Raw genomic sequence first — 13,889 nt, forward strand, 5'->3', positions numbered from 1 at the left:
ATGCTTGTGGATCGCCTGCAGTTGAGTTGCGAGGGCACCACAACTGCGGGATTCACGCCACTTCTGGAGCAATTTGATAAAGGAACAGCCACGCAGGAAAGGGGGGCGGAGGAACGTGCTGAGGGCAACCTCACACCGCTGAGAGTGTATTTCCGCAACAAGCGACATAGTCTCTGGGGCCACAGGCTATGGAATGCGGCGAAGTACATGGTGAAACGGATGGACAGTCGCATGATTGATGTGCGCGGCAAGACTGTGCTGGAGCTTGGTGCCGGGCTTGGAGTTCCGTCCCTCGCCGCTTTCCGCAACGGTGCGCGTTGTGTGGTGGCAACGGACTACCCTGACGGCGACCTCCTGGAAATTCTGGAAATGAACGTGAAGGCAAACTGCAGGGCTGATTTGATCGATGCTGATGCTGCGGCTTTCTTATTGCAAGAGGCAGAGAGGCTAAAATTGGCACAGGGGTATGAAAAAAGCGGCGAAACGGTGTTTTCTGAGGCAGAGCGTCAAAGGGCGCTAAGCACGCGCTGCGTCGTAGAGCCACTGCTGTGGGGCAAGCAGGAACACATCCAAAAGGTAATGTCATACACTGGTGGTGGTGGCTTTGATATTGTACTGCTCTCGGACATTCTCTTTAATCACGTCTGTAACGATGACCTTGCGGACACGATTGTACGTGTACTGCAACGTAGTCAACATGCCGCCGCGTATTGTGTCTTCTCACACCACCGAGCGCATAAGCAGGTGGAGGACTTGGAGTTCTTTGACAAGTGTGTGGCACGTGGTCTGCGCTTTGAGCAGGTGGACGAAGAGAATTACCCCATGATGTTTCCCGATGACAGCGGCCCGGCAGAAATTCGGCAGCCTGTCAAAACGTATAAAATTGTTCATTATTTCGATGATGCCGGAATGGCGTTTCAGCCTGGAAATGACGTATTTGATGTTGTCATTCAGGGCACGGGGATGGTGGAGTCCATAGTGTCTGCGGCACTCGCTCGAAGCGGAATCCGCGTGCTTCACTGCGATGGTGAGGATGACTACGGTGGTGCCTTCAAGACCATGACGGTGGAACGAATGCGAGAGTACATTACAGGCCCCCTACCCGCATCGCTGGACGGTGCGGCCGACAACAGGGACGGGAGGGGTGACCACGAGGAGAACCATCCACGCTGCAACGACGGAGTCATTGCCGTGGACCGCATGGATGAGCTCAAATTGCATGAACGGCGTAGCTTTCTACTGGATCTACTACCAACGCATAACCTCTCGAATGGTGAAACTGTGCGTCAGCTAATCACCTCTGATATGGCACGCCACATGGAGTAGCAATGCTTCGGTGGCTACACCTTCATGATCCCGTCGAGTGAGGGTGGGAAGCAGCTGCGAAGCATCCCTCTCTCCCGTGCGCAGGTTTTTGCTACAAATCATATGAGCCCTCTACAAAAGCGCCGTCTGATGAAATTCGTGAAGGACGTGGAGGCACCACTTGCAGAACAGCTGCATGCTCTTACGGCGGATGTCGGGGACGATTCACTCTCAGAGGCTGCCTTGGAAAGGTCCCGCATTGCCTCCGAAGAGGCGAAACGTATGTTCGCACAGGAAATTCATGAACACCCCAACGAAACGTTATCTACCATGATTGAACGTAAGTATGGCATTAGTGGAGCCGCAATTGACATAGTGACACTCCTGCGACAGCTGGATACTCAACCTGTGGATGTGTTGCACTCTGTGGAGTTGGTGAGGCAAGTCCTTACTTCTGTTGGAGCCTTTGGGAGCATGACGCCTTTTATTCAGCCCGCCTACGGTACTAGTGAAATGCCGCAGAATATGTGTCGTGTTGCCGCAGTATGGGATGCCACCTTTGTGCTGCGACGTAGTCTACTTTTGCCCTGTTGTCATCGGGAGAAAAGTGCTGTGGATCGAAGCACGCCGTCGATTGAGATGAGCAACCGTCAGCGTGTAAAGACGAAGGTGGTATTGGTGCCCCGCACATTGGCCAGCCATTTCTTGGCGTCGTCATCATCGTCTTCTTCTTTTTCTCCTGCTCCCGCCGAAACACTGACGGTGACGGAGCATAATAATAATAACATTATTAACAATAAGGTGCGTTTCTCTCGCGTCATTATGGTTGCAACGACGCCGCTTGTCTCATGGACCGCACTGCGATCTGCCGGCTGCACGGATGACGAAGTGGCTGGAAAAGATGATACGATACAGTCGTTTCCGCCGCTCTTCCTTGCACTGTGTGAGGTACGGCCTGGTGTGGTGGTGCACATCCAGCAGGTGAGCGCCGCCTCGGAACAGGCACCAAACGATGGGAGTTCTGTTGTTGTGCATTTCACAGCAAATGCGCGGGAGATGGGCGCGGAGGAACTGCGCCAGTTTGTTTCGCAAACATTTGTGCGGCATGCTTCCTCTCCAGATGTTAATAACTGTCATTGGATAGATTCAACGGCGTTGCTCTTTCTTGCCTCCTTCACGGTGAGGGAGGAAGTGGAGGCACTGCGGGGTTTTGTCCGTCCCGTTGCAGTGGACGGGTCCGACGTCAGTGAGACACGCAAAGCCCACCCGTACGCCGTGGAGGAATACCGCAAGCGCCTGCGTAAACAGCGGCAGATATGTGGCGGGGACTCGGATGATGTCGATTACTCTCCCATAATTTTGCCCGTGCAGACACTTTTTCCGAACCTTATTGACGATAGCGCATATCTTCGGGCAGCACGGCAGGTGTATGACGAGGTGGTGAAGAAGCTGCAGCCACAAGAGGGCAGCGGTAAGACGTACACATTCCTCGAACGGCTACCACCGATTTCCGGGCTGGAGTTGTGAGGGGAGCGGAGACGAAATGGACAATAGGAAAGCCATGTTTCTCATGTGCTTCACATTTGGGGAGTTTCGCATCACTGGAGGACGCTGGAGTGTGTGGGAAAGTCCGATTTGATGGAAAAGCACAAGCCGAAAAGGAATCAAAAACAAATAAAAAGAGAAAAAAAAGAAGGAAGTGGCTATGGACACGATGAGAAGTGACAACCAGCAATAAATGAGAGGATAGAATAAATGGGGAAAGAAGACATGCAGATATGTATATATGTATATATATATATATATATATATATATATATAACAGGAAGAGGAATATTGTTGTGCTCTTTTCTTGCGATGCTTTGACCGTTTGCTTTCATTCTGTCGGCATGGACGTGTGTGGAATAATTTGTTTTTGTTTTTCCTTGACTGCTGCTCCCTCCCCCCTTTTTATTTTTTTTTCATTTCTCTCCTTGTTTGCGTATCCATCATTGTGGTGAAGTATATAACATTATACGTAGTGACAGTTGTGCGATGCTGTACGACCGGACAATCGCCAAGGCACTTTTAGCGCTCACTACATCCCTTTACGTTTATTATGTCCTTTGGATAGGGGTGACGCCGTTTATTGACCCTTCACACTTCACACAACATTTGTTTCCACCGCGGGAATACGGTCTGCTGCTCGCGAGCGTTGTGATGACGGTAGGATTAGGCCTTGCTTTGACCGTGGCGTCCGTGCACACAATTCTGCGCACAGGCATGGAAGAAGAGGAAGAACAGAGAGAAAGAGGAAGGGTACAATCTTGCAAACACAATGGCTGTGTGGAAAGATGAGGTGCGCAGGGCCTTTTTTTTTTTTTTTTTTTTTTTTGACGTGTTGCGCAATTTGCATTTTTTGATGCATGAAGGGAGGAAGAGAAAAGAAAAGAAAAAAAAAAAAAAGAATTTTTATGAGGCATTTGCGCCTCTCTCTCTCCTGTCATTTTGGTTCCTAATTCAATTGCAGCGATATCCTTCCGTTTTTTTTTTCCCCCTGCTGTGTGTGTTTGAGAGGGATAGGGGTTTGGCACTCTTCGCGTCGGAAGTCATGTGTTTTCGTTTTATTGCGTCGTCATTGTCTCCCACAGTCGTGCTTTTGTCTCACGTGTATACGGTGCCGATTGTGGGCTCTCTGGAGTTCCTTCTCTTTTCTTCAGTCTCTCCCTCTCTCTCCCACTGTGTGTGCGTGTGTGTACGGGTCTTGTTGCTCCTTGCATGTTGTTTTGCTTCTTTGTTTGTTTGTTTTTTTTTGTTGTTGTTGGACGGACTCGGAAAGCTCTGGCAGTTTCTCTCTGTGGAAGAGAGAAAGAGAGAAGGAAAGAACATTTGAGAAGATGTCAAGTTTGTTTCAGTCATACGTCTTGTGGGTTCGCGATAATGCGGAGAATGCGCTGAGTGTTGAACGTTTCACGCAGCTGATAATCAGGATTGTCACAGACCCGCGCAATTTCATGACCACAGAATTCGCGTGGACACTGGCCAATCTTCACTCGCTTTCGAATAGGATGATCATCTCCACGGCTGGTAGGCGTGTTGGATTCACCGAGAAAGTAGCCATAGTCATCAAGACGCTGGTGGAAATTGAGTGTCTGCTGGAACTGGGACTTCGTCGCTTCTTTGGCCATGAGGCGGCATGGACTGTCTTGCTGGCGCTTCAGTCCATCAAGTGCGTTCTTAACATGCTTGTGCACCAGCAGCTGTTCCTTGTGCCGTGGATATGGGCTGCCGTGCGCCAGCGGCTGCAGCTGATGCTGCAACAATTCATGAGGCTTCCAGATTACGGCCGACGGATATCCTTAGCGGTTGCGGAGGGGTTCAGCGCTTTGCCTCCCACTCATGTCTCTTTCGCGCCTGTGCGGTCCGGCACAGTTGGTCCAGCGAACGTACGCCTTGTGATCCCTCGTGTTGCGCTGCGACAGAGGCATCACAGCACCCCAGCGGGGTTTGGCGAAAAGGAGAATGTTGTGAAAACCAGTGAGTCCCTTCGGTGTACGGGAATCGATTTATTGGGGCTTTTGGTCGATCTTGCCCTGGTGCTCCGACCGTTATTGTTGCTGTATTTTTCCAGGCGTGCATTCCCGTATGGGAGAACAGGCATTGCCACGCTGCCCGTTGCGCCCATGGCTTCTAGCCACATGCGTAGCAGTGAGAAGGATGCAACGCCTGCGATGAGTGATGCGGATGAATATGACGGTCTGTTCCTTGTGCGGGCGGCGATGAGTGACGGGGTTTCCAATTCTCTGCTCTCCAGCTGGGGTGTGGGGTTGTCGTTCTTTGGCCTGGACACCGTACTCGCCTTGCTCTCGCGCTACATCCGTCGTCACCGTGTGCCTGTTGTCTACATCAACAACAGTGAGACGTGCGACCTTCCGGAGTCGGACGTCGGGGCGAAGGACGGTGAATTTTCATCTCGCAGTAATGACGTCAACAGCCACTCACTCCATCACCTGGGCAACAGCACCAGCGGCAATCACGCCAGCAGCAACGGCTCATCTGCGCCCCTGCCACCACTTTTGCCGCGGCCTCCGACGGGTGATGTGGCAGAGCTCGCCCCTGTTCTCTCACGCGATAGCCTTCGAGTGCAGCAGATAGTTCGCAATATTGCCTTCTCCTTCCTGCGCGACCCCTTTTTCCCGGCACTGCTGCAGAAGTTTGTGTACGAGCATTTTGTCGTGGGGCGTGTGAACCGCATTCCGGTTTTAGGGCCAATTTTTGGATTTCAAGTCGCCTACTTCCTTTGCAAGCAGCACTACTGCTTCATGTACCTTCTCGAGTAGCGATGACATGCATACACGTATCCATTGTAAATGCGTGTGTATGTCTATAGGTGGGTGAGTATGTTTTTTTTTTTTTTTTTTTTTTTTTTTTTGGAGTACAGGCGTTGCGGAGAAGAAAAGAAACGAAAAACTGGGACAAAATGTTACGGTTGATGAGTTCCTTTTGCTCAGAACACAAACGGAAGCAAAAAAAGATGAAAAAAAAAAAAAAAAGGAATTCCCTTCAAAGAACAAAATATGAAAAGAAATGTATAAATCACCTCCGGATGGTGGACTAGAAGAATAATAAAAGAAAGAAAAAGGGAGAAATGGCGAAAGAGTGTCATTTGATGCGAGGTGGACGGTGGTGGGTGTGTGCTTTTGGGTCATCTCGGTTTGAATGGAAGAGGGGAAAGGAACAATGAAGGCGTTTTAAGGCGAAGGAAGGGACCATCACTACATTTACATAAATCCAGACAATGAGAGTTGGGGGGAGAAAGAGGGAGGTGGATGGCCCATGCGATGTTTATGGACGAACACTCATCGGTGGTGATTGAACCGATGGAATGCAAAGTCATCACGTTGAACTTCAAAGGGAGTGTCTTTTTTTTTTTTTTTTTTATGTCTGGTGTTTGCCTTGTAACGGCGCAGTGCCACGGTATTGCAGCAAACAGAAATACGCATACATTCTTGCATATTAATATGTAAGATAAGGCTACTTTTGTTGTGGTTGTTGTTTTTTGGGGGAGAGAGAGGGCGTTTTTACCCTTTTCATTATTTTTCTTTATTGGAGCTGGGGGAGTTTGGGTTCCGATGTACTTTACCTCTTATTTCTTTTTTGCTTTGTCTTACTGTTGGCCTCTCACTGCCGTGGTGTGGGGAAAGGGAAATTAAAGAGGAGGCGGGAGGCACAAGAAGAATAAAGTAATTAGGGGGAACTGCCGGGCGGTTTGGAGGTAAAATTTGGGCGCACATTCCTTGGAATAGGCAACCGGCTGCACGCAGAACGTTGTGCACGCGTGGAGGAGAGAATTGTGGGAGGCGATGATGAGTACGGGTGCGGAAGTAGAGGCGATGAGAGAAGGGGTGAGCCGCGACGAGGCGGGGGCGTTGGAGGCGACACAAGCGGTGGAGTCGGCCCTGCAGCGGTACCGCAGTCATGTACGCGGGAAAATACTCGGGGAGGCGCTTGTTGAGTCCTCAACCCTCGCCGCCGCGGCGCTGGAGGAGATGACGCAGTCGCATGCCCGGACAGTGGAGGAGCTGAACGCACAAATTGCGGGGCTGCAGGAACAGATGTTCGAGGCGGCGGCAGTCATTGAGGCACTTGGGGGAAAAATTGCGGGGGACACAAACACTTCTTCGTCCCCCTCCGTCGCGCGACGCTCATTCGCTCTGGATGTGTGCACCACCTCACGTGAAAAGGGAGATGAGAGCACATGGATGCCCACAGAAACGGAGGAACTTCGGTTAACGGAGGAAAAACAGCAGCGCCTTTCATCCCTGGGGGAGTCGACATCCGATGCGTTTCATACGGCGCAGAGTGGCAGTCGTGGCACAGGCAGAACCGCCCCGCCGGAGATCGACGCGACTCACTCCGCACTCTATGCAGAACTGCTTCAATGTCGTGGCACGCTAAAGTTACAGCAACAGCAGCAGGCATCAATGGAAACGCAATTGAAGGAGTTGACTGCGTTGTTATCAAGGGTGGTGAAGGAGAACGCCACGTATCGGCAAGAAATTCAACTGCTGCGTGCGACAACTATTCCTGTCGAGGAGCACCGGCAAATCCTTCATGAGCGTGACACTCTGGAGCAGGAGTGTCGTTACAAGGAACTGGAATTGCAGCATCTAAAAGAAGAACTGGAAACGGCGTTGAACGGCTTGATTTCGCAGCCGCAGGAAGGGACGAGCCTACTTGATTTGGGTGTCATTCATGAAGGTGCCCCTGTACAGCCTTCACAACCCTCCTCATCGTTCATGTCAGCAGCGCCGAGGGGGGATGTCACACACGGCACGGGTGAGAAGGATACAATCGTGTGTTCTTCTCACATTTCAACGGCGGAGGGTTTGGCTTCTGATCCCAGTTGGAACGAGGAGGGGTTGCAGCATGCGGGACTTTGGAAGACGGCAATTCGTGAGCTGGAGCAGCAGGCAGTTCTTGCCGCATCTCAACTATCTGCAGCCGAACGACTGCGTGAGGCAGAGAGCCGCATTGAAGAACTGGAGGCGATCCAGGCGGAACTGCGCACCTCGCTGGAAACGTTGGAGGCGGAAGACAAATGTGTACGGGAGGACTGTGGGCAACTGGTATTCCGAAATGCGGTCCTGTCTCAACAAGTAGCCTCCCTGCTTGTACGAGTTGAACGGCAGCGCCGTGCATTGGAGCGGCAGGAGAAGATGAATCTGTTGGTGGAAGAAGGGGATGCTGTTTCCGACTCGGAAATACTTCTTGCAGGCGAGGAGCCTCTCCGTCCGGACAGCCGCCGTGCACAGAGGGGCCGCGTGGCGTCAGCCGTTCAGTCCCTCCTAGAGCGTCGCCGTGCCGTCTCTGCGTTCGCCCCATCGTCGCCGTCGGCGGGAGGAGCTGCAGAGGTGACAAGAGGAGGAGGGAATGGTCGTGGCAGTTTTTTGGACATGACGCTTCAGCCCGCCGAACCGCTGGAAGTTGAGGGCGGCTTGCGAACAGGGCTGGGCGTGTTCGCCAGGAACTCACACCGTCCGCGCCGCTCGCTGGCGTTGCGCAACTTGGGTTCTCCATCCGTAGAGGTGGACTTCACACGCGTTCCGCAGCTCCCGGCGACCGATCAGCTCACCGGCGTCGCGCTGGGACGTCCATCGCATTACGCGACACTTGACCCCGCCCGGCTCATGACAGCAGATAACAGCAGCGGCAGCAGCAGTCGTCACACGAATCATAACGATTTTCACAGCGTAGGCTCATCGGGCTCTGCCACAAAGACTTTATTTGTGAGCGACAACACAGAAGAGAATAGGCAGTTTCTTGAGCTCCTCCGCGAAGACGAGAACTTGGACCGCTACTCCATCAACTCCGTGGCGGAGCTGCTGCAGCGCAACCAAGAGTTGTTGCAGCAGCTGTACGTGGCGACAAAACGTGCTGAATCAGCGGAGCGGCGTCACCAGGAAAGAGACAGTGAAGAGAATGTAGTGGAGGAAGGGGAAAGTCGGGCTGCTTCTGACGTGGAGGCCGCGCAGCCGCATCGCAGAGTTCGTCGGAAACGCAGTAGGGAAGAGGTATCGTCTACGGAATTGCACTCACAGCAGCGGCAGAAAGTGGTGGAAGAGGAAGGTGAAAGTGGCGGAAGGAGCACACCGCAGAGACATACGCTCCGTCATGGTTATTACAATGAAGAGGGGGGGGACGAACGGCGACAGTCCTTCAAGGCATCCGATGACCGCTACGTGCAGTTGGAGGAGCATTTGGACGGGCAAATTGATGCCGTGCTGCGGAACCATGAGTCACAGCTGATTTTAACCGACAACGGCCTGGCTGCTTCGCTTCTTCGCATCATGGAGCTTGGGCGAAAACCGGGTGATGGTTACGGCAGTAGTAGTATTAGTAGTCTCCGTTGCCACGGCAGCAACACAGAGGAGGCATCCGCAGTGGAAGCCACAACAAATATCATGAAAGATGCTGTTGTGACGTCTCTTGTTCGTCTGTGCACAGAACTGGGGGTGCAGACGGCCAACCAGGCTGTTACTCTTGCCTCAGTCCAGCAGTCTGAGCACGCGGAGATGATGCAGAAGTGCTGGGCGGAGGCACAGCGTGTCCTCCTACGCTCCGCAGCGGATCTACAGGCGGCCGTTGCCAGTTTACCGCACCCCGCGCAGTACACGGAGGCGAAGCAGATAGAGGAAGTCGCTATTGAAGGGGCGGGTGGTCGCAATGAAACCGACGAGGTGCAACTGCTACAAAGCATCACAAGTCTTCTGCGCACAGCGTCCCTGAAGGAGCATAGCATTCAGCGTGTCCTCCAATTGGCTGCCCGGCGCCAGCGGGCGGCGAAACGCGTTTGTGGGGAACAACGACAAGAAGCAGATAATGATGATGATGATGATGATCTGGACAATGATCAGCATGTCCTGCGGCAGCTAAAAGTGCAGCTTGAAGGAGTTCAGACGCAGTACGAAAAGCTTCTCGCCGCCCATCACGAGGAGCGGAGGCAGCACACCGCTCTGCTGGATCGCATGTGGCGAATGGAGGAAGAAAAACTTGACGCCGTACGATCCCGTGACGAGGCGTTGGAGCGCATGACATGGATGATGACACGCGAGGAGTATGAGGCGACGGTTGACGCACTCGATGCTGCAAAGACGACCATAGAAGACCTGGAAGCGCAGCTGCGATACGCACAGGAGACAAACAACCAGCAGCTGGCGGAAGTTGATCGATGGCGACAGGTGAGCCTTGACCACGAGCGACAACGCGAGGAAGACGCTGCAATTGTGGCGACGCAGCTGGCAGAGAAGGATCGTCTTATCGCCCAATTTGTGCAGCAGCACCAGCAGATTGAGTCACACAATAGCGAACTTCTGGCGAGCATTTGTCGGATGGAAGCAAATGCAACGCAGCAACGAGACAAAATTGCGTCACAGGATGACCGTGAAAGGGCGCTTCGAGAACAACTGCGCCGTGCGGAGCTTGCGCTCCTGGAACAGCAATGCACGCAGGACTTGCTGTTTGCCATATTCCCTGGCGATCGTGCGTTGGAGGAGAACCGCAATTTGATTCAGGTGATGCGTGCAGAGAAGGAACGACTCGCGGAGACAGTGGCGTCGTTGCAGCTTGAACTCGAGAAGGTCCACCGCGACTTAGCCTCCGCACGACTGCAGATACATGCGGCGGAGCAGGCACGTCAGGAGGCGGAGTTGCAGCTACATGAGGTCTCGTTCAGTCGGGCCAACGTTGTGCCTGCCGCAACTTTGTCATCACTCCCAACGGCAGAGGGAATGCCAACAACAACAACAACAACGGCATCCGCGACGGGGACGGTGGAGTTGGAATTGCTGCAGCGCACAAATGCCTCCCTGTTGGCGGAGAAGCGGGGCTGGACGGAGCGGGAGGCACTTTTGCGTGAGCAGCTTGCCGCGCTTGGTCGGGACCCGGTCAGTGAAAACGCGCGACGCTATGGACTGAAGGCAACGCGGAGCTTTGAAGAACAGCTGGTTGAGATGGACGAGCGGTGCCTGGGACTGCAGACTCAGGTGGCGGAAGCCGAGAAGCTTCGGGACACGGTAGACCATTTGACCAAGAATGTGGAATCCTTGACGACGCAGTTGGATGCTGCAAGGAATGCCCTTGCGATGCAGCAGGAGTCTAATGAGACGCTTCAGGAGGAAATGAAGACGATGGCTGCGGCCATCCAGCAGAAGGAGGAGTCACATGATGCAGTGAAGCTGACATTGGCAGAGAAGGAGGAACTCATCAGCAGCATCAGTGGTGCGATTAGCACACTTGAAAAGGAAGTGGAGAAAATGGACGAGCGTCTGCGCGCCAGCGATGAGGAACGACAGCGACTTTACCAAGATAATGTAAAGCTCATTGAGAACGTCGCAGCGCTTATGGAGGATGTGAAGAAGAAAGAGGCAGAACGTAAGGCGGCGCAGGCGGCGTTGGCTCAAGGACTTGCCTCCGCATCATCATCATCATATCGTTGGCGTGGTCGCAGCGCTGGGAGCGGTACCCCAGGGCCCAAGTCCATCACCGGCTCACTCGGGAAGGCACCGAATTGAAGTGCTAGTGGCGTGTGAAGCTGGGGTTTCTTTTGTCTATACGGTTGTTGTTGAGGTGTGCATCGGTGTTTGCGGGGTGAGGGAAACAGATAGAAGAAAAGGAAACAAGAAAAAAGGAAATTAATGAACGAATAAAATTTAAAAATGTGAAACAACTTTTGTAGTAACGACGTGTATATGACGGATTAGAGAAGAAAAATGTCTTGCGACGCGTGTTTTATTTCTCAGCAGCACCCCGATACAAATGAATTGGGGCTTTTTGGCAATGACTGTGCGTGTATTACTTGCTTGGGGATATGTTTTTTTTTTCATGCTTGCTATGAGAGGTGGATAGGGATATTATATATATATATATATTTTTTTCTCCATGTGTTTTTCTGTGGTGCCTTGAGTTAATGATTTTCTTCTGCGTTTTTTTTTTTCTTTGAGCCAATTCACTTGAAGCGTGAACTGTTGTGAAGAAGAGTGGGGTGGGGGGATATTTTTAGCTTGCAAGCACATATTAGCCGGTATTACACACGTGAGTGTGGCGGGCTGGGAGTTGGGCGGGTGTTTTGCTGCTTCCATTGATTTCCCATTCACATGTCTGTGACGGGTGTTTTTAGCAAAGGCCGCGGCATCGGTCATGCAGCAGTCACATCCATCCTGCGCTACATCCCACGTGCCCGTGTGCCGTGGCAGCCGAGCCGCTTTGGTCGGGAGAACCTCTCGGCGAGTGATCTGGCGGTTTTGTGGAGCCGCGGTCGCTACCGCGATGGCCCCGGAAACTACAACAGCGGGTACCACACGGAAAAGACACATGTGCTTGAGGATAACACGGTGACAATGATTCCGAAGCATGAGCTAGAGAAATATATGCCGGATATAAGCATTGGGCCCAAGGCACTTGTGACGCCTGTGTCACTGATGAGTGCTCGAAATGGTCATCGCGTCACGCATGACTTGTTGCATTCATACGACCCTCACATTGGCCGGCTGGATAAACCGGCTGTGGTGGACCACGACAACATCACCGTTGAAGACCCGAACCGTGTGGGGTTGAATGCTGCAACGCTCGACTGTCGTGGACGTATTTACCGCTGGTTACGCCGTGGGCCATTCTTTCAGGAGGATCATTACTTCCGGCGATCACTGAGACTTAACCGCGATGGCACCGTACCTACCGCCGCGCACGAGGCCCCGCTGATGCGCAAGATTGTACGTCTTGCCCAACGTGGTCATCTTAAGGCGGCATGTGAAGAGTACCGCCGCATTACAACTGTACCACCTGTCGAAGTGTACCGTGCATTAACGGCCTGTTGCATTCCAGGAGGACTTATCGCTGACGCAGTAGCTATTTTTGAGGATGGCAATTCAAAACTTTTTTATGTCGCACGCGATGGGGAAGTGCTACATAACGTGATGCGTTGCGCCATAAAGGCGAAACACCGCGTACGTGTTATGTGGGTCTACAATGTCATGCGGGGACGGTATTATGAGAATGTTGTTGTACGTGCGGAGATTGACCCTATTTGGCGCTATCGTATTGCCCTGCTTGCGCTGGAGTACTTTCTTGATCACAATTGTGCCGAAGAGGCGGGGACGGTGTATAGCTACCTTGTGGAAGAGGACCTCCTGCAGTGTGATGTCCATTTGCGTGTCGGTCTTCACATGCGAGAGGCACTCTCGAAGGGTAAGAGCGTAGGCCTTAGCGACGAATTGTTGCGTGCGACGTCACTGGTGACGGACGTTGCAACGGTAGCACCGGAGGTGGCGCGTGAGCTGTACCATCGACATGTTGAGGCCCTACGCGAAAATGAGAAAAGTAATGGTTGTGACATGAACACAAGGAATGATGGCGCGACGGGGCGTGTGTGGTCGGCGCATGGCCTACTCACGGCCTTGGACTTCAAGCAGAACGATGATGCCTTGCCATGGATGCAGCAGAACTTTGGTGATATTGACGTTGCCAGCGTCATGCGGTGGGCCCGGTTTTACCACTCCAAGGATTTGATGGCCAAAGATCGACCGCGCTACCTGGCGCGTGCCGTAGCGTGGATTGAATTGCTTAGCAAGAGGAGTCACATGATGGAGGAAGCGCCGCTCACGTACATGCGAAAGTCCAAGCCGTTGTCTCTCAATACGAATTCGAATTTACGTGTCGCATGGCAAACCCCCGTGGCGCGACCAGACGGGCCTCCACGACTGCTGGCACGCGAAGAGGGCTACACATTCCACCACAACGAACACTCCCGCTTTGTCACCGAGACATACCGTCATCCAGGGGAGACGTTGCAATCCCGCTTCTTGGCAATGCAGCCTATTCACACGGAAGTCTCTGCCAAAGAGGATTTCCAGGAGATGTACGCGCAGCAGCAAGAGCAGCGAGCACTGCCTAGCGGTGTCGTTTCCCCTACAGCACGCATCCTGCACCACTCGGTTACAAGCGAGATACATGGGGGTGGCGGTGGCCAACATCACCGCAGTATCCCCAGGGTAGAATTAAGCACTGGTGGGGCAGTGAAAAAGGAAAAGTTGAATCCTGTGAGTCCG

At 52.8% G+C, this 13,889-nt stretch overlaps 4 protein-coding genes and 1 pseudogene across 4 annotated transcripts, besides 7 other annotated features; all 5 read left to right on the forward strand.

The window, feature by feature from the left end:
* On the forward strand, positions 1-2,832 carry Tc00.1047053510043.20 (annotated as a pseudogene; the record flags this gene model as incomplete).
* Positions 1-13,889: a sequence feature (heterozygous, non-Esmeraldo-like haplotype).
* Positions 3,082-3,126: a microsatellite.
* Tc00.1047053510043.29 (hypothetical protein, conserved) lies at positions 3,340-3,642 on the forward strand (the record flags this gene model as incomplete). The annotated part of the gene is made up of 1 exon (XM_802605.1): positions 3,340-3,642. The coding sequence occupies one exon, from the start codon at positions 3,340-3,342 to the stop codon at positions 3,640-3,642; it is 303 nt and encodes a 100-aa protein (XP_807698.1).
* Positions 3,656-3,679: a microsatellite.
* Positions 3,721-3,753: a microsatellite.
* On the forward strand, positions 4,182-5,624 carry Tc00.1047053510043.40 (hypothetical protein, conserved; the record flags this gene model as incomplete). The annotated part of the gene is made up of 1 exon (XM_802602.1): positions 4,182-5,624. The coding sequence occupies one exon, from the start codon at positions 4,182-4,184 to the stop codon at positions 5,622-5,624; it is 1,443 nt and encodes a 480-aa protein (XP_807695.1).
* Positions 5,688-5,716: a microsatellite.
* Tc00.1047053510043.50 (hypothetical protein, conserved) lies at positions 6,648-11,357 on the forward strand (the record flags this gene model as incomplete). The annotated part of the gene is made up of 1 exon (XM_802603.1): positions 6,648-11,357. One exon carries the CDS (start codon positions 6,648-6,650, stop codon positions 11,355-11,357), a length of 4,710 nt encoding a protein of 1,569 aa, XP_807696.1.
* Positions 9,663-9,686: a microsatellite.
* Positions 11,694-11,720: a sequence feature (AT_rich).
* Positions 11,940-13,889, forward strand: Tc00.1047053510043.59 (hypothetical protein, conserved; the record flags this gene model as incomplete). Its single annotated transcript, XM_802604.1, has 1 exon — positions 11,940-13,889. A coding segment is annotated over one exon (1,950 nt), but the record flags the coding sequence as incomplete, so codon positions are not given.

Source organism: Trypanosoma cruzi, genomic scaffold (assembly GCF_000209065.1).
Source record: "Trypanosoma cruzi strain CL Brener 1047053516587 genomic scaffold, whole genome shotgun sequence".
Lineage (NCBI taxonomy): Eukaryota > Euglenozoa > Kinetoplastea > Trypanosomatida > Trypanosomatidae > Trypanosoma > Trypanosoma cruzi.